Raw genomic sequence first — 19,831 nt, 5'->3', positions numbered from 1 at the left:
TAGGCAAATTCGTACCCAACCAAAACCGATTCGAAAATCAAGTTCTCGATTAAGTATTATATCCAGCCCCGCACGATATGAGTATGTTGAACCGGCTTTGACTAAAAACATTATTATAATATATACAATCAAACGATTAATAATGACAACGCGGAACTCTGCCAGACAATTATTATTATTATTTTTATTGTTTTTGCGACTGCGATTGCGACTTGGGAGACTCCTCAATCGAAAACTATCATTTCGAAAGAAGAATCAAATCAAAATCATGAGTGGGCAAGAGAGTCATGATGCTGGCCGGATCTCCTCTACTCCTGCCACCGCCACGCCGCCTCCGCCTTCGCACTCCTCTGACTACGCTCCTTACCCTAAGCTCGACCCTACCGACGTCACGCCTCCTCCTTCTCAGCCCATCCCCGCCGCAGCCACCACCATGCCGCCGGAGTCCAATCCTTACGTTTCTCCTGCCCCTGTTCCCAAGAGTGAGTTCTTCTTCTTCTTCTTCTTCTCTCTATCCGATTTTGTCGCATCCTAATCCTATTTCTGCGTTTGATTTGTTTTATATTGATTGATCTTGGTTTGGGTTGGCAGATACGATGGATTCGGTTAAGGACACGCTAGGTAAATGGGGGAAGATGGCTGCTGAAGCTACCAAAAAGGCCGAGGATCTCGCTGGAAACGTTTGGCAACACTGTAAGCGTCTTTCTTCTTCTTCTTCTTCTCCTTTGGGATCAAATATATTGGGAATTAATCTGATCACTGTCTCGATATTATTATTGGTTATGTCTTCTGGTTAAGTTAGTGTTCATCAATCTATGCTTCTTCTTGCTTCACATTCAAATTCAACCACCGACACCAAATCCAGCCATCACTTGTGATAGTTATGCTCTTCCTTTTGAATTCGAGCCAAGTTCATTCATAAGTTCTCTGTATTTGGTTTTTATTTCTTGCTTTTGTGAAGCATTACTCACATGGTTGGATGATGTTTTATTTGATATTGAGATTGTAAGTTTTTATATCTTTCCCTGTTTCTGCAGTGAAAACTGGTCCAAGTGTAGCCGATGCTGCTGTTTCGCGAATTGCTCAGGGGACAAAGATACTTGCAGAAGGTGGATACGAAAAGGTCTTCAAGCAAACATTTGATTGCCTTCCTGAGGAGCAGCTTCGCAAGACCTATGCTTGCTACTTGTCTACATCTGCTGGTCCTGTCATGGGAGTAATGTATCTTTCGACTCACAAGCTTGCCTTCTGTAGTGACAATCCTCTCTCCTACAAAGAGGGCGAGCAGACTCAGTGGAGTTATTACAAGGTATTCTTCTGTCTGTTCTATGGTTCCTTTCTCTTTCTAGATCTTTATTTTGATATCTGTTTAGATTTAAGAGAACCGTTCGAGATTAAAGATTCATGTTATCAAATATAGACAGTAACGGGTTTAGTGACTCTAGTCAGTTCCAATACATCTATATATATAGATGTACTAGAATACTTAATTTTCGTTCTTATCTATACTAAATGGGAAGTACATGATGCTTCTAAGTATATTGTTGTGTATCCAGGTAGATGCATACCTTGTTTTACTTTCCTGTGTAGACAACTAGAACATTATTGGTTAGGCCTAAGAGACAAGCTAAATCTTAAAGGATTCCTGATAAAAATAGAGGAGCCATCGAATATTTGTTGGTTTGAGAGTTTTTGTTGGTTCAAATGTAGTGTATAAGGATTGTCTAACCGCAAACATGAGCTGAAATCCAATCTAATCAAGCAGAAAACTTCTTTACAAAAGGATCTCTGCATTGCTGATTGTATCAATCAAAACACATATTAATATTTGGGTTTTGAGTCTATTTTATGTCATCCTTCTTTGAAGAGTTTGTGACTGATGATATCATATGATCAGGTGGTACTTCCGGTGAACCAGCTGAAGGCAGTGAACCCATCAACAAGCAGAGTGAACACATCTGAGAAATACATACAAGTGATTTCCATCGACAACCACGAGTTCTGGTTTATGGGGTTTGTGACTTACGAAAGCGCTGTGAAGACCCTTCAAGAAGCGGTGCAGTCACATGGCCCTTGAAGGTCCACTGGTAAATGCAGATCGTAGTGGTATTGTGCATTAAATATATGGAACAGTGTGTTTTAGTCTTTTGATACCATTGAAATTTGTTGTAGATTTTGTCATCTTGGCGTTTGCTTATAACATAGTCGTTGCTTTTGTTCACTTGCTTTTATATGAATGACTATTCCTTTTTTATTAAACAAACCAATCTTATATTGTTCCATTTGGATCCATATTAGTTCCACCATGATCCTTGATATTACATTATATTCTGAAATTATTGCACGATATACAATTTAATTCGAAATTTTTCGGAAGTTTCTTCAAACTTCAGGATAAAGATGTGTTTTACGGTCTGAGGCAGAAGCTTGTTGAGTCTAATAGGTTGGTGCCACCTGAACTTGCGAGACATGAAGCCTCCAATTTAATTCTCTCATTTTTAGGGAACGTGCATGGGTGTTACGGTTACTACCGATTACTTTATTCAGTTAGACATTATATCGAAAAAACTATATAATAAGTATTTATTCCAAGATCGTCAAAAAAAAAAAAAAAGTATTTATTCCAATTGATGTGTCGCATATGCTTTTGTACTTTGGTTTTGGTTTCAACATTATTGTTCTCAGTTCAAGAAAGAAACCGAATTCGACACCAAGGTATAGTAGTAACAAATAATAAGACATCATAAAATATATAGCAACAAAAGGTACGTACTTTGGTTAAATAAAACCACACATAACTTAGAATTCTATATCGGAACCTTGAAACTTCTCCTGGATGATCATGTCAATTCTCTTCTCCATTTCAGGAGTCAGATAATTCTTCGAGTCACCAACTTCGCCTTTACGGAAAAAGGTCTTGTGATCGGACCTTCTAGCCGTCTTTCCAGTCTTGTTGATCTCCAAGTTCTTCAAGTTACTCAATGAGCAAAGGTCTAAGATCTCTTCCACAGATCCACTCTCTTCTTCTTCCACCGTAAAAAGACAACCCAAGAACTCGGCAAGTTTCTTGAGCTGAACATTAGGATCTGTTTTCAACTCCTCGTACTTCAAGAAAAGCACGTTCTTGGGATCTTCCAAACTTCCTTTCCAGTAGCTCAATACATGTTCCCAAAATGGTCCGTGATTGGTGACTCCTTCGCAAAACGATTCGAACAATGACTCCAACATGCTTCCCTCTTCTTCTATTTTTAGAATCGCGCACTTGAAGTACCAAAAAGACACCAACACGTCTTTCACGTTCCTCCACACGTACACAATCTTACAAGGAGAGTTCTTGAGAGCCTCTCGTAGTGTTTGGAATGCCACGTGAGTCGAGAATAGCCTCGGGGATGATGAGATATTGGTCATATCTGGTTTTGAGGTTTCGAAGATGAGCTCGAGAAATGGTACTAGCCCATGAGGATTATCAAGTAGAAGAGGATGATCGTCAGAAGAGTGTTTTGATCTCTCCACGAGAGCTACTGTTAGAGCTTTAAGCCACGTAGTGCCAGATTTGGGAAACGAAGCAATGACTATGTCAGTGTCTTGTGGCTCGAACTCTCTTTGGAAGTTGAGGATTCCTTGCATAGTTTTGCTGTCGTACCAACATCCTTGGTACTGGCACAGCTTCGTACCCTCGAAATCTACGCATGAGGGAAGTGATGATATCAGATTCATGGTTTCTTCGTCGTCTTCTCTCTGCAGGTTCTTTGGGATCTCTTTCTCATCCATTTTTTGTTTGTTGATTTGACGTGTGTTTTGACTTTTTTTTAGTTTAAGGCAAAACATAACCATTTGTTGTGTTGCTCGATAACGCTCTTATAACGCGGATAACGTGTAGAATCAGGATACGAAATAAAATCAATAATTTAAGCATGCTATTTTATTCATATGAGCGCTGTAACCGTTGAAGTTATTTATAATGCGGGTAACGTGTAGGACATTATTGGTATCTAAGAGACATGCTAAATCTTAATGAGGAAAATAGAGTAGCCATCGAATAGTTGTTGGTTTGAGAGTTTTTACTGGTTCAAATGTAGTGTATAAGGATTGTTAAATCCCAAACATGAACTGGATTCCAATCCAACCAAGCAGAAAACTTCTTGACAAATGGATCTCTGCATTGCTGATTGTAATGAAGCAAAAACAGATTTTGAGATTTGGGCTTTTTCTTGAGAACCTTAAAGTCTATTTTATGTCATCTTTCTTTGTAGAGTCTGTGACTGATTTATATCATATGATCAGGTGGTACTTCCGGTGAACCAGCTGAAGGCAGGCAGTGAACCCATCAACAAGCAGAGTGAACACATCTGAGAAATACATACAAGTGATTTCCATCGACAACCACGAGTTCTGGTTTATGGGGTTTGTGACTTACGAAAGCGCTGTGAAGACCCTTCAAGAAGCGGTGCAGTCACATGGCCCTTGAAGGTCCAATGGTAAACGCAGATCGTAGTGGTATTGTGCATTAAATATATGAAACAGTGTGTTTTGGGGGTATTGAATTAAGATTTTAGAAGATCTTATGGATTTTAGATTTTGAGAGACTCAGAAAAAATATTTTATGATTTTGTGGATTTTTAGAAGATTCTTTGGAATTTAAAAATAAATTCAATGGTCATTTGGTGAGATTTGTTGTGAGATTTTAAAAGATTACTGGAAATCATTCAATCAGTGACCGCTGCATATTCAAGAGAAAACAAGATGACATGTGTGTCCCTTTGTGTTTCTTTAAAGATTTAATATTAAAAAAAAAAAGAACTAATACTTTTTGGGAAAGTTTGAGAAAGTTTTTTTTAAATCATTTGTTCAATAACAAGAGATTTTCACAATACTCCAAAATCTTTTAAAATACTCCAAAATTTTTTAAAATACCAAGTTTAATATCATACCAAGTCTTTTGATACCATTGAAATTTGTGGTAGATTTTATCCTTTTGGCGTTTGCTTATATAACATGCTAGATTTATAACACACGCGTTGCGCCAAACTATAATTTTTTTATTAATAAGAACCGTTAAGTATAATTATTAGATATTAAAAATAAAAGTCAACATAGATGTCAAAATTATTTTATTAAGCGATATATAATTTATCTATTTTTTTAACATTTTTTTACAATTAATTATTGCTTTATTTTCCAGTATACACTCGTCATCTCTCTCGTATCTACTATTTTCACATTCTATTATCTCACTTATAATAGATTGATTATGAAGACATATCATAAGTACTTTTCATCTTTTTTTATTTTTCCATACTAACTTTTTTTTATCGGTTGAATGATCATTACTCACCCTTTGTCATACTATATTCATATATATAATTTTTTCTTCATATATATAATATTTTCTACTTTAAATATGTATAGTCTACTATAATTCTATATAGTGTTTTTTTTTTTGATTCTCCTAAATTTACAAATTCATAAGATTACTCTTAACTTTTAAATATGTGTATTTATCCAAAACTTGAATCCTTTTTAAATTTTAATTAAAATTCTATAATCTACCACTACTATTATAATTTTTTTTTCTTACAAATAGTTTTCTCAAATTTCTTTTTAGGATTTTCACTACTTTTTTTTTTGGGTGTGTGTGATGTTCAAAATAGGTTTTCTTTAATATTTTTTATTTCAAGTAACCTTATGCAATTTCTCTTTTTTGTATACATTATTTTAATTTTTAAGCACATGATTAATATTTTCTCCTGTTTTGGATATACCTTTGTTTAACAAATTTAACTACTTGTCAATTTTCAATTTCACCATTTCTTTTCTTTATATATTTTTTTCTGTTGTATTTTTTTCATTTTGTTTTTGATTTATATTTTAGTTTAAATTATTGTAAATTATTGTTTTAATAGTAAGAAAATATTACAAAAATGAGTGAGTTAATTGATGCATAAAGTTTAGATTATATGTTTCTCTGATGATGTGGATTAATTTGTTAAAATTAAAATTGAGAATAAGAAGTGATGAGGTGGATGAAGGAGAAGAGAAAGAAATCCAATTTTACATAGATAGATAGATAGATTTGTTGCTTTTGTTCATTTGCATTTATATGAATGACTTCTTATAATTTTATACAAATCACCCTCTTTGAATCTTATCATGTTCCATTTTGATCCATATTAGTTCCACCATGATCCTTGATATTACATTATTTTCATGCAAGATATACAATTTAATATTCGAAATTCTCTCAAAGTTTCTTCTACTTAAGGAAGAAGGAGCTTCAGAATGTGACATCTTCAGATTCCAACTTTGGCTTTAGGCATCAAATCAAATTTATAATAATCTTCCCAGTAAGATTATTGGACACCTTTTGTAAATAGTAGATAAGGAGGGTAAAATGTATGAAGCAGTTAAAAGTATGAGGACTATTTTGTTATTTATAAACACTATACAGAGACGAGTTAGGTCTTTTATAAAAGCCGCCGCTTGAAAGAGCAGAGCATATCAACTAAGTTTTCTCTGATAAATTAGGGTTCTACACTTTCGATCTTCGTTCTTGTTTTTGATCTTTTGAGTTTATGGTTCTTTTTTGTTATTTACGCGATAGAAGTTCCCAATGATCGAACGACCTTATATAATTTAGTTTCAGCCTTGTCTGAATATACAATGTTGAAAAAACATAATGTCTGAGGGAACTGAATTTGTTGTGTCTCTTTTTTTTTTACTTTGCATCGTTTGATTTTGTTTTTGTTATGTATCAACCCAATGATGATCCGAGAATATCTATATATAAGTTTCAGCCTTGTCTGAGATTATTCAATGTTGATAAGTTCTTCGATTCTGAGGGTACTTTTGATCTGTTTATTCATCTTCTTTGTCTGTGTAAGTTGGGTTGTATCATACAGATCCACGAAAATGACTTTGGCTAAAAGAAAAGAGTTTTCGAATTGATAAAAAGATCAGTATTTTTGTTGTCCTTCTGTACTATTTTTTGATTAAATCATTGTTTGTGTGAGGGCATCTGTATAGTACATGATCAAACCAAGCGTGTAAACGGTCTCGGTGTTTTGTTTTGAGTCTGACTGAATTATTTTGTAGAATGTAGATCTTGTAGATGCTACAAGAATTAATTTAGCTCTAGAAGCTCCTCATCAGACTGTACTTTGTCGCCAAATGTTACATTAATCGGTGAAGTATACTCTACAAGTAAAATTATATAATAAGACTAGCTAATTTTCTAACCGGAGAAGACAAAACGGATAGTCGAAAACTTATCCAGTGGGCCTTCTTAAATAGCCCAAATCAAAAAATTAGCATTCATGACAAACCAATTCTCGTTCGTTACAAACATTTCATCTCAGAAGGTCCTATATGTGTATTGAGAAATTTAGTTAAAAGCGATTGTAATTTTGAGTACGTAAACAAATCTAAATGGTGGGGTTGTGCAATCGCCTTAACTGTTTTTTTACTTGCATTAGTTTATATGCGATATGTCTAAATAATTGAAACCAAAACTATATGCGATATACTCATATACTATTAGATATTTTAAACTTCAATTCATTGTATCATTCTTATGAAGTGACCAGCTTTAGAAATTAGCGAATGGCCATTAAGCATTGAACTTACGCAAAGCCATAATATCTCCTTGTCGTCTTATTCCTTTGCTCACCAACAAGCTACGTCGTTTGAATTTCCTATTAAAGTTGTTAGCATATAAACTATGACTAGTGCATTTGCCTACCAAATTTAAAGATTTTAGTACTTGGACTGTTCTTGTGTTAAATGAACATAGTCAATCTTGCAAATTGGAATATCTAAATGTTGGATGCGTTATTGAATGATTATGTCATGAAATTTTAGGTTAATGTCGAACAAATATATTTATCACAAACAAGACATAAAAAGAAATACATTTTCCTGTTCTATATTTTTTGGGCATGGTTGAAAATGCATGATTTTAGTGTTAGGAGATCTCAAATATTACGAGATGGATTTGAACATATTTCCATATTTGCAGAAAAAGTAACAATCGTAAATATTTGTAGATGAACCTTTTTGTTAAAGAAAAGTTAATTAAGACTTTGTACGCTACCAGTTGATTTATTACCTACGTACCATTTATATAAACTTTTTACACTTAGACTTGATGTCTGTCTTATAGATTAAAATTACAAACATTAAGCTCTAAAGCAATCAATTGACAATGCTATCCGTGTGAGGTGCATAGGCTAGCTACTTGACCAGAAACTTTACGTTTGGTAAAAGTAACCGGTGTTTCTACATCTCAAAATTACGAGATGGACATGACATAAGTTATATCACCACTATTCTTACAAAAGTTGATTATAAGTTACGAAATAAAAAGAAACATAAAAAGCATGCAAAACGGAAAAGAAGACGAAAAGGAAAAGAAAGAGAGGCGGGATTACCAAATTCAAAACAAAATAAATAAAGGGAGAAGCGAGTCAAAGTAAGGCAACATAATTACGTACACTATTTGGTGGGTCAAACTTACATCTTTGATCTAAGACCAAATTGGAGAGGTGGCTACTTCTCTTAGGACTTGCAACTTTTGAAATATGTTTACTATCTATTCTACTAATCTAATATGTTTCGTGCAAAAAATAATAGATCTAAAACTCGTATCGTATCTAACATCAGTATTGAACTTTGATTTTCATATTTAAACGTATCTCCAAGATTAGTTGAACATAATAATAAATTAAAAATTATATATCACAGTCACAGGATGATCATTGCTCAACTAAGTAGGGATTAGGTCTATCACCGGATAAAAGAAGAGAAGAAAGGTGAAAATGATGATCATAGAGTTTTCAGAAATGTGTGGCTATTAGATACACTTAAGACGAATATATAACATAATTGTCACAATCCATTAAAGTTGAAATACCTTAAAACCAAAAGATTGAAATGTCTAAAAAAAACGCTCGATACATCCTTTTCCATCGGTCTAAGTCTTCTTTCTCTCTAACCTCTTTTTATATTTATGTATCATAATAGTTTAACGAAATGCCGTCACGCACGTTAAACATAGTCATATTCAAGTATTCTTTATTCATAAATAATTATTAATCTAATCGCTTTTCAAGCATAGTTAACACCACAACTTGGACCAAAACTAGTCCACCTATATCTAACTTTTAAAACTTGGATGTCTGATATCACAGATGAAACATAATGCCCAATAATCATATATATACTGGTATTACCGTATACGGTCGTTGAGTGATGTTTTTACTTAACAATGCACGTAGGATAATAAAAGTTTATTAATAATCAAATATACAATATTAACTATCAAAACCACACACTATATGTCTAAGTTTGTATCAATATACAATATTAATTATTTACTATCTTACAATAAAAACTTAGTAAATAATTAAGACAAATAATTTGTATGTCTGTCTGCATTGAGAAATGAAAAGAAACCAAAAAGAAAAAAAAACAATATAAAAATATTAAATTGGTTTAAAAATAAAATATTATATATTATTAAAGGGGCTTAAATTAATCCTTTTGTCTGTAAAATATTCTCACTGTATATAAACGAAAACTTCGTCTGGTTTGTTCACACTAAAACCACAAAACTCTCTCTCTCTATCTCTCCTTCTACAACACTTTCTTCATGACCTTCTTCTTCTAGCAGAGAATCTAGAAACCCTAAATCCTTTGTTGCTTAAACCCTGAATCCAGCTTTCATTAAATGGGTCATGATAACATCACAAAGCTCGGGAGTCTACTTGTAAAGCTACACAGAGGTCCTTCAAGTTGGCTCTGTCTCCATCCCCGACCAGACAGAACCACAAACGGCGGACGAATCAAGCTCGTCAGATCCGACGGTTCTTTAGAAGTCTACGATCGTCCCGTAGTGGTCTCAGAGCTCACAAAAGACTTCCCAAAGCACGAAATCTGTAGATCGGACTTACTCTACATAGGACAAAAAACCCCTGTTCTGTCCGAAACCGAAACACTCAAGCTCGGTCTCAACTACTTCCTCCTCCCATCAGATTTCTTTAAGAACGATCTCTCTTTCCTCACCATCGCCACACTTAAAAACCCTCAGAACGGTGGCGTTATGGTGAAGAAGTCTCAAAAGCAGCCCCAGCCTTTTCTTATACAAAAGGGAGAGAAAGGAGAACGTTTACGGATTCGTGTGTCTGAAGATTTCATCTCGGAACTGATGATGGAAGGAAGAAAGAACAGAGCAAACAAAGAAGAAGAGGAAGAAGAAGAAGGAGAAGGAGAAGGTAGAGTTTGCACTACGGTGAAGTTGAAGAAAGATTATGTTCAACTGGTTGGTTTGCGTAAATGGAAGCCTAAGCTTGAGACGATAACAGAGACTAAGGCGATGAAAGCAGCAGCTATTGAGAAAACGAAGAAGAAACGAAAGAGATTTAGTGTGATGAAGAAGAAGCAGTCTCATCAGAGTGATTCGTGTTCGAAGCGTAAGCTTCAATCCAAATTCAAGTCCAAAACCAAGAAAAATATTTTTAGGAAAATAGAATAATCTTTGTGTTCTAATTTGTGTGGTGTTGATACATAGAAATTGTTGGATTGATCATGTAAAGAAACTGAGGTTAAAACAAAAAAAATTAACCAAATTATTTTCCGAATATGTTGAATTATTTTACGCAGATTGTGTGTTATGATTATATCAACTTGCAAAACAGTAAACACTAATTTTCTTTTAACATTGATACCAAAAACAAAATATACAAAAAAAAACTAATTTGTTTGTGGTTACTAATTATCGTTGAACGTCAGATATGTATTTTTTGCATGAAAATAATGAGTTGTTTTTGTTATGAAAATAGAAGTTGCTTTCGTACATAAACGTTGAAATCTTTCGAATAAAATGTTAAACAAACCATTCAAATAAACTAAGTTTGAATGACCTTTGGATAAACTTTTCTGAATTCTGCTTTGTCAGGCAACAAAAGAAGGATTTTTATTTATTTTTCCCTTCTATTTTGGCAACTTGATTTTATTGGGGTTTTAAAGTTTTTTATTGTTTGGAAAATATATCAACCAAAGAGGAATAAAATAGATTATACAATTTGTCTATAGCATGCCAATTTCAACGAACAAAGCATAATTAATTATTTTCTTTGGCATGAAAATAAATTTCTGAAAATGAAACTGAAATTTGATTTTTTGTCAGTTTCTGTCGAATTTGGTGGTTTCTGGCACAAAATAATTCAAGTAATATGTTAGCTAAATATATTTATTTGAATGTATATAATCATTTCTATTTATATGTACAGAACAAAATAGTGAAAAAGTCTTTATGTTTTTTTTTCTATGAATAAAATTGTAACAATAACTGAAAAAACGAAATGTGTTTTACTTTCATCATTTTAGTTCATTTTTTGGATATATATTTGAGTGTAAAAAAGAAGCAAATATGGTAAAAGCTGGTCGTAATTGTGATAAATGTTTGAATGAAAAATATAGGGAATAGAGATAGAGAGATAGAGAAGGCACGTGTTTGTAGGGTTTTTTTTTTTGTGTGTCAGTCAGTCTCGTTATTTGATTTTATGAACAAAAGTGTGAAAAAAGAGACAAAAGAGGAGTCAAAGAAAGTCTCCCAAAGGCCAAAGACATGTCTCTTTTTTCTTCTTACAAAAAATAGTAAACCTAATAGTAGCCTTCAATTTACGACGGTGACTGACGACAAACCCCAATAATAATACCCAATAATAAATTAGGTTTACTGTTAACAACTTAACATAAAAGAACATATCCTCCTCTCTACTCTCTAGATTGGAATATTGGGATATACCAAATTATCTTCTGGAATGTGAGTGGATTAAGACGCATTGACTCCATGATCCTGCCTATCGTCTTGGAGACCCTTTTTTCTTCTTTGGGTTGGGAGTTCTCAAATTTATGATCTCTATTGTTTCTCCATTCAAAATTAATCACGATATTTATATTTTATTTAAAAATTCTTAAAATAAATTTACTGTAAATTTTATTTCAATATTTCCTACTTATCAATATTATATATATATATATATTTTTTGTAAAGCAATTGATTGTCAATTTCTTCTATAATTATCATGAGGAAGAATATAAAATTATATACATTTTTCTCTTTAAAGTTGAGTTATATGATTTGCAACTGAATTACTCCAATTGGTGATTATGCTGCTGAACAAATAAAAAAGATTATATATATATATGCTCTAAAAATGTTAATCACCATCGCAAAAAACTGATAATTTTTTTGTGAAGTATATCATTTTGCTGTCTTTGATATTAATACAAACAAATACATCATGCCATTTTTACTTAAAACTTCTTTTTGTTTTTCACAACATAAACATGTGGCCTTATGTTACTAATCAGAATAAAAATGTGATCATAGACCTACTGAGAATTTAAATGATAAATTATTATTTTAACATCGGTTTATGATGATGTAAATGTTTGTGTTCTCATGCTTTTGGTCATAAAGATATGCTATGCCTTAATATGGGTTTAGATAACGGGCCTAATGAGTTCAGGCTTTTTTTTCCTTCATCATGTGAAGAATAAATTTCCATTTTTGGAAAGTTGAAGGTTTTTATTTTATTTCAATATAAAAATACAGAAACAAACACGGTTCTCTCTCTCGCTTGTCTCCATCTTCTTCATCGTGAAAACCCCTAAATCGGTGAAGCGATCGTTCGAAGGATTCATGCTAACTATGACGGAGAAGAAGGCTCTCGATTCCACCGTCGTTAAGAAGCCCGTCTTTCTCACCAAAGCTCACAGAGAAGAATTAGCCCTAAAACGCCGCAACGACGAAATCGAGGATCGTCATCGCCGCCTCGATCAGATCACTCGCTCCAACCCCGATAACGGCGATGGATACCGTTAACGAGATCGAAAACGAGAACGAGAACAAGGCCGAGACCGTGACAGAAACAGAGAGAGCGATCGTGAGTTCCGTGAACGTGAAGACAAAGCTAGGGTTAAGAAATTAGAAAAGGTAGAGCGTGAGAAGGAGATTAACGCCATGAAAGAGCAATACCTAGGAACCACGAAACCTAAGAAGAGAATCATAATGAAGCCAAGCAAGAAGGTTCGTTTCGATTGGGAGAACACTGAAGATACTTCGAGTGGAGATATGATCAATGCTCTTTACCAAAACCCTCATGAAGCTCAGCTTCTGTTTGGGAGAGGGTTTCGCGCGGGGATTGACCGCCGTGAGCAGAAAAAACAAGTGGCGGCTACGCATGAGGAAGTAGATAAGCATTGGAGCGAGAAGAAGTTAGAGGAGATGAGTGAAAGAGATTGGCGTATTTTCAAGGAAGATTTCAATATTTCTTATAAAGGATCCAAGATTCCTCATCCATTGAGGAGTTGGGAAGAGAGTAAGCTTAGTTGGGAAGAGAGTAAGCTTAGTCCTGAGCTATTGAAAGCTGTGGAAAGAGCTGATTACAAGGAACCTAAACCTATTCTGATGGCAGCTATGCCTTTAGGGTTTGAACAACGAGACGTTATCGGCATTGCGCAGACAGGTACAGGAAAAACCGTTGCTTTTGTTCTGCCAATGTTAACTTACATATCAAGGTTGCCACCAATGAAGGAAGAGAATAAGAGTGAACGTCCTTACGCTTTAGTTCTGGCTCCTACACGAGAGCTTGCAAAACAGATTAAAGAAGAGACGGTTAAGTTTGCACGTTATTTGGGGTTTAAAGTGATCTTCATCGCTGGTGGTGAGTCAATTGAGAAACAAGCGTTGAAGCTATCACAAGGATGTGAGATTGTGATTGCTACGCCTGGTAGATTGATAGATTGTCTTGAGAGAAGGTACGTGGTGTTGAACCAATGTAACTATTTGGTTCTTGATGAAGCTGACCGTATGATTGACATGGGTTTTGAGCCACAGGTTGTAGAAGTGTTAAACGCGATGCCTTCGAGTAATCTGAAACCAGAGAATGAAGATGAAGAGCTCGAAGAGAAGAAGATTTACAGAACTACGTATATGTTCAGTGCCACAATGTCTCCTGTATTAGAGCGTCTCGCTAGAAAGTACTTGAGGAATCCAGTTGTGGTTACTGTCGGAGAAACCACAAAGTTGGTCACTCAACAAGTGATCATGATCAAAGAAACAAACAAGTTCTCCAAGTTGAAGAAACTGATCGATGAGCTTGGTGATGATAAGTCAGCGATTGTGTTTGTGAATACCAAAAACAAGGTTGATTACATTGTTAAGAATCTGGAAAAGTTAGCGAGGTGTCGTGTGACGACATTGCACGCAGGGAAGTCGCAAGAACAGAGAGATCTCGGCTTAGAAGGATTCATACAAAAGAGATTCAACGTTCTTGTTGCAACAGATGTTTTAGGCCGTGGGCTTGATATTTGTGACTTGGCACACGTCATCAACTACGATATGCCTAACACGATAGATATGTATACGCATCGGATTGGACGAACAGGACGAGCAGGGAAGAGCGGTGTTGCCACAACGTTCTTGACTCTTGAGGATAAAGATGTGTTTTACGGTCTGAGGCAGTAGCTTGTTGAGTGTAATAGTACGGTGCCACCTGAACTTGCGAGACATAAAGCCTCTAAGTTTAAACCAGGAACCGTTCTTGATAGATTCTCTCAATATTAGGGATATGGTGTTACTGCTACTATCGAAAAACTATACCATAATGATGCTTTGTCATACGCTTTTGCACTTTGGTTTATTACAATGATGCTTCACATATGCTTTTTCACTTTGTTTTTGGTTTCAAAATTATGTTCTCAGTTCAAGAAAGTGAATTTGACACCAAGGTAGTAGTAGCTAGCAACAAATGATAGACAGCATACAATCATATATGAAGAGTAACATAGCAACAAAAGGTACTTTGTTTAAATAAAGTACAGTAAAAAAAGTATGAAACCACACACATAACTTAGAATTTTATATCGAAACCTCGAAACTTCTCCTGGATGATCATGTCAAGTCTCTTCTCCATCTCAGGAGTCAGATTATTCTTCGAGTCACCAACTTCGCCTTTACGGAACAAATTCTTGTGAGCAACTCCTCCAGGTGTTCTACCGGTCTTGTTGATCTCCAAATTCTTCAGGTTACTAAACGAGCAAAGATCTAAGATCTCTTCCACGGATCCACTCTCTTCTTCTTGCAACGTAAAAGGACATCCCAAGAACTCGGCAAGTTTCTTGAGCTGAGCATGAGGCTCTGTTTTCAACTCCTCGTACTTCAAGAAAAGCACATTTTTAGGATACTGTAAGCTTGCTGTCCAATAGCTCAAGATATGTTCCCAAAATGGTCCGTAATAGCTAACTCCAGTGCAAAACGACTCAAACATTGACTCCAACGAGTTTTTCTCTTTTTCTATCTCTTGATTTGCGCACTTGAAATACCAAAACGAAACCAACACGTCTTTCATGTCCCTGCACACGTACACGATCTTACAAGAAGAGTTCTTGAGACCTTCTTTAAGCGTCTGGAAAGGAACATGAGTTGAGAATAGCCTCGCGATGATGAGATCTTGGTCAGATCTGGTTTCGAGCTTTGCATGTACAGTCTGAGCTCGAAGAATGGTACTAGAGTATGAGGATTCTCAAGTAAAAGAGGATGATTATGATTATCAGAAGAGTGTTTGGATCTCTCCAGGACAGCGAATGTGAGAGCCTTGAGCCAAGTAGTGCCAGATTTGGGGAACGAAGCAACGGTTATGTCCGTGTCTTGTGGCTCGAAATTTCGTTGGAAACTGAGTATTGCTTGCAAAGTTTTGTCGTTGTACCAACATCCTTGGTACTTGAACAGCTTTGTACCCTCAAAATCTACATCTGAGGGAAATGATGAGATCAAATTCATGGTTTCTTCGTCGTCTTCTCTCTGCTGGTTCTTTGAGATCTTCTTATCCATTTTGTTTTTTGTTTTTTTTTTTTGCTTTAAGATGTGATGTGTGGTGACTTTTTCGATCACAAAACGTAAACTTATATATACAGTATTGGTTTGTTGCTTGATAACGATGTTTTAACGTCAATGAAGTAGTTAGAAGATTCTCGTCGTTCTTTTACAATAAACCCACTTGTTTATTATTTTTCAAGTATGTTCTCCATCAGTGAAGAACTAATATAGACAAATATGTTTCTAAATAAAATTAGCTAAAAAAGAATATACTCCTCCAAAATTAAGTAAATGACTTTAGATGGCAGTCTTTGTTACAATAATGACATTAACGTTTCTTTTCTATAACGACAAAAAAAAACTTCATATCAACCGCAACTATTATTCGTTTTGGTATCAAAATCATTGTTCTCAATTCAATAAAACCGACTTCGACATCAAAATAGTAACAAAATGATTAAACTTAAGAGCAAATGTACTTTGATCAAATTAAGAAAGAACGACAAACTAAACCCTTTTTTTTTTTAAAAAAAGAAGATATATAACTCAAATATTTAAATCAGAACCTTGAAAATGTTCCTCGTCAGAGGGAAGTGCAGAGATCAAACTTATGTTTCTTCGTAGTATCCTCTCTGCAGGTTCTTTGGGGTCTCTTTTTCATCCATATTTTGTTTGTTGATTTAAATTGTGTCGTTTGCTTTTATTTTAACGCAAAACATAGCCATTTATCGTTGTGTTGCTCGATAACGCTCTTTTGACGTTAATGAAATAATTTAAGCATCTTATTTTTATCCAAATGAGCTGTTTATAATGCGGGTAGCGTGTAGAAGCTGAAAAAATTAAGATATTTAAAACTTGTATTTATCAATTATACTACATCAAGTATAAGGATCAGGGTTCATGTACTTTGAGTAACATATGTAATTTTTGTTCATTGTGGAAATTTTGAAATTTTTTGGAGATTATGAATAGTCTGAAGAATATTAACTATTAACTTGTAATTTTACAACAGTAAAATATCTACATTAATGGATCATTTAAGTTTTTTATTATCTACTAAAATTAATTATCTTAATTTAAACAACTCTTCTATTCTCCTTAGTTCGAAAATTTTGTATAATTCGAATTAAATATGGGTAGAGCCGGATGACTCGAACCAAAATACGCAAACCTATTTTGCAGCTACAAGAAGCCATGTTCCGAAACATTAAAAAAAATAAAAGCATTCAGTCGCACAACCGTACGCGTTTACGAGGAAAGAAAAAGTACTGATCAAGAGAATCTTAAATTCATTTGGTAAGCAACAATAACAAAACATGTGATGAATTTTGAGAGAAACATAATAAGCGATAGAGAGGAGAGGAGACACTTGACATCTCTCATTCCCGTCCATAATAAAGGCGAGAAGGATAGGGAATAAAAACGTGGACAAGGACAACACAGTATTATTGGTAGAAGAATGTGGAGGATAATGAATCAAACCCTTCTGTTCCACTCTGACCAAGACTGTTTTGATCCACAAAGCCATCGAGCTCGAATGCAAACGTATCGATGTTTGCATGGGCCACATTCCAATAGCTATCGGTCTCCGGAATCGTGAGTTCAGCTCCGAAACAAGTACTTGGAGGAAGAGGTGGAAGCTCATGATCACAATGCTCATCATTACTGTTCATAGATTGATAACCACTTTCACTCTCTTGAGGCCACCCGTTGTATGAAAATTCAATAGAGTTTTGGTTTTGGTTGTTTGACGATGTGTGGAGATTATTATTGGTGTTGTTGTAACGAGCTTCTGGTTGGCTTGGAGGGTTGAATATCTCGGAAATGAAACGTTGGGATTCATCTGGAGAGATGAAGGAAGTTACTGAGGAGCCACGAGGCATATCGGAGTAGACAAAGTTGGTTCGAGCAGTCAAGCCTCTTATGGACCGTGCAGCTCTATCATAGGCCAGTGCAGCCTCCTCGGCCGTGTCAAAAGTACCTAGCCAGTACCTCTCTTTCGTAGTCGGGTTTCTTATTTCAGCTGCGTATCTTCCCCATGGCCTCCGCCTCACTCCTACATACTTTATTTCTTCATTACGTTGTTGTGGTTGTGGCTGCTTTTGCCTATGACTCTTTTTTGATCTAGAGGACGAACCGACGTTCGAATTACCATTGATCTCCATAGTTAATTATATTTTCTCAAACACTCAATATGTGAAATGATATAGAGAGATAATTAGAAATGATGGATATGGTTATGTTTGAAGAATGAATTTGGGTTCGTTTAAATAGATGAGATCACCTTCAGTATGTGTGTGTGTAGGGGCCCTCTCTTTTATTCTAAAGGTCCTTTTGGAATTTTTTTAAGATACAGAAAAGTGGGTCACATGGAAATGTGCAAAATCAGATGATCATCACCATCTAATCATAAGTGAAAGTGAAATGAGTTAGTGTCTTTTAGGATTGGCCCTAGTGAATCATGTAGGACTATGAATGAACCAATCTGCAATGGATTTTTTTTCTTTTTCGTTCGCTAATCTTTCGTTTCTTTATTTTTTTTTCTCTTTAAGCCTGCTATTATTTTTAAGGAACGTGAGATTCTTTGTGCCTACGTATCATCACTTGTAGTTATAATATATGTTTTTGGCTTTCAATTATGAACTTTGATAATATTAAAATCTCCCAATCAACTTACATTTTTTATATCAATAAAAAAATTAAGAAAATAATTTTTGCAGTCTGAAAATTCATTAGCTTATCATCCTAGATCGTAAGTATATTTTTCGTCATCCTAAATCGGCTTATCTTTGTCCAATTGGATATACTTAAATTTGGCATTTTATATGAGTTATATAGATGCATGTCAGTTGAGGTCAGACTACATTCCTTATCATACAATAATTGACATTTACTTGCTCATTGGTTGAAGCATTGTGACACATGCACTACTAGTTACAATTTATCAACGGTTTAGTGATGATATATAAACTCATTTGGCAGACTTGTGACGACATAACTATGATATATTAAACACAATGATTCTCCAACAGAACATAAATAAACATGACAAATACGTGCATACCTTACAAATACATATTTCCAGCGAAAATCCAGTGTTAATAAACGACGAAGATTATTGTTTGCAAACCAAAGACTAGATTTTTCAGTGACAGATTTGTATTATCAATTGGTATGATGACATGTTAGCAAACAATTTGCACATATCCAAAGCAAGTGTTACATTTGCGACGTTTTTACCAATAAAATTAATTCTTCATTGATTTATATAAACAACCGTACATATATACAGCAAAGCAGTATTAATAGCAAAAATCTTATATAATATGTGAAGGTTTTTTACTCACATTCCAACATTTGGCATTTTCTTTTAGTGACATCTGTGATTTTTTATTTCCATTTTATTCTTTTAAAACAAATTTATATCATTTCTAATTCTAAATAATCATATTTTTTTTCTTAATGTTGGTACAGTTGACATATATTTTTTAATCCACTTTTATATCTTAAGTTCTTTTGTCAAACAAAATCAGATTATTTTATAGTAAAATCTCACATTTTATTATTTTAAAATAAATTTATATCATTTCTAATTCTAAATAATCATTTTTTTTTTCTTAATGTTGGTACAGTTGACATATATTTTTTAATCCACTTTTATATCTTAAGTTCTTTTGTCAAACAAAATCATATTATTTTATAGTAAAATCTCATATTATATATATGATACAAAATATAATATTCTATAACATTTTACTAATAAATAACTGATATTTGATACACCTACTTTACACATTTTTCTTACATTTTATTTAATTTGTCTTTCATCCTTTAAAGTGAAAAAAACACACACTATTTTATAATAAAAGAAATATCATAATAAAAACCATATTTTGGATGAGAAATGAAATAGTTTAAATACATGATTATGATTAAGCTTTTATGTAATTT

At 34.2% G+C, this 19,831-nt stretch overlaps 3 protein-coding genes and 3 pseudogenes across 6 annotated transcripts; 3 read left to right on the top strand and 3 right to left on the bottom strand.

Moving 5' to 3' along the window:
- The first annotated feature begins 72 nt into the window (after nucleotides 1–72).
- LOC104741428 (GEM-like protein 1) lies at nucleotides 73–2,263 on the top strand. Its single transcript, XM_010462293.3, has 4 exons — nucleotides 73–482; nucleotides 592–693; nucleotides 1,038–1,309; nucleotides 1,898–2,263. Exons 1-4 carry the CDS (start codon nucleotides 143–145, stop codon nucleotides 2,075–2,077), a joined length of 894 nt encoding a protein of 297 aa, XP_010460595.2. The 5' UTR covers nucleotides 73–142; the 3' UTR covers nucleotides 2,078–2,263.
- Nucleotides 2,264–2,603: 340 nt separating this feature from the next.
- Nucleotides 2,604–3,820, bottom strand: LOC104741427 (cytosolic sulfotransferase 7 pseudogene; annotated as a pseudogene). Its single transcript, XR_015579211.1, has one exon. The product of XR_015579211.1 is annotated as a cytosolic sulfotransferase 7 pseudogene (transcript).
- Nucleotides 3,821–9,544: 5,724 nt separating this feature from the next.
- LOC104741426 (uncharacterized) lies at nucleotides 9,545–10,655 on the top strand. The gene has a single exon (XM_010462291.2). The coding sequence runs from the start codon at nucleotides 9,725–9,727 to the stop codon at nucleotides 10,526–10,528; it is 804 nt and encodes a 267-aa protein (XP_010460593.2). The 5' UTR covers nucleotides 9,545–9,724; the 3' UTR covers nucleotides 10,529–10,655.
- A 1,984-nt stretch (nucleotides 10,656–12,639) lies between these two features.
- Nucleotides 12,640–14,723, top strand: LOC104741425 (putative DEAD-box ATP-dependent RNA helicase 44). Of its 2 annotated transcripts, XM_087483405.1 has the most exons (2): nucleotides 12,640–13,821; nucleotides 13,901–14,723. In XM_087483405.1, the coding sequence occupies exons 1-2, from the start codon at nucleotides 13,025–13,027 to the stop codon at nucleotides 13,905–13,907; spliced, it is 804 nt and encodes a 267-aa protein (XP_087339531.1). In that variant the 5' UTR covers nucleotides 12,640–13,024; the 3' UTR covers nucleotides 13,908–14,723. The 2 variants fall into 2 exon arrangements, with proteins under 2 accessions (XP_087339531.1, XP_087339530.1); XM_087483404.1 differs by having other exon boundaries at nucleotides 12,661–14,723.
- A 13-nt stretch (nucleotides 14,724–14,736) lies between these two features.
- Nucleotides 14,737–15,920, bottom strand: LOC104743580 (cytosolic sulfotransferase 7 pseudogene; annotated as a pseudogene). The gene has a single exon (XR_015579517.1). The product of XR_015579517.1 is annotated as a cytosolic sulfotransferase 7 pseudogene (transcript).
- Nucleotides 15,921–17,325: 1,405 nt separating this feature from the next.
- LOC104741424 (ethylene-responsive transcription factor ERF087 pseudogene) lies at nucleotides 17,326–18,045 on the bottom strand (annotated as a pseudogene).
- Between the last annotated feature and the right edge of the window lie 1,786 nt (nucleotides 18,046–19,831).

Source organism: Camelina sativa, chromosome 14 (assembly GCF_030686135.1).
Source record: "Camelina sativa cultivar CO46 ecotype springtype chromosome 14, ASM3068613v1".
Classification (NCBI taxonomy): domain Eukaryota; kingdom Viridiplantae; phylum Streptophyta; class Magnoliopsida; order Brassicales; family Brassicaceae; genus Camelina; species Camelina sativa.
The sequence above is the reverse complement of the archived record's forward strand: the minus strand, read 5'-3'. Positions and strand labels throughout refer to the sequence as shown.

Bases quoted from the DNA above. Each gene is read 5' to 3' on its own strand.
- LOC104741428 (XM_010462293.3), top strand. From the start codon at position 143: ATGACAACGCGGAACTCTGCCAGACAATTATTATTATTATTTTTATTG. The intron at 483-591 runs GTGAGTTCTTCT...TTGGGTTGGCAG, and splicing joins TCCTGCCCCTGTTCCCAAGA to ATACGATGGATTCGGTTAAG. The intron at 694-1,037 runs GTAAGCGTCTTT...CTGTTTCTGCAG, and splicing joins TGGAAACGTTTGGCAACACT to TGAAAACTGGTCCAAGTGTA.
- LOC104741426 (XM_010462291.2), top strand. From the start codon at position 9,725: ATGGGTCATGATAACATCACAAAGCTCGGGAGTCTACTTGTAAAGCTA.
- LOC104741425 (XM_087483404.1), top strand. From the start codon at position 13,025: ATGAAAGAGCAATACCTAGGAACCACGAAACCTAAGAAGAGAATCATA.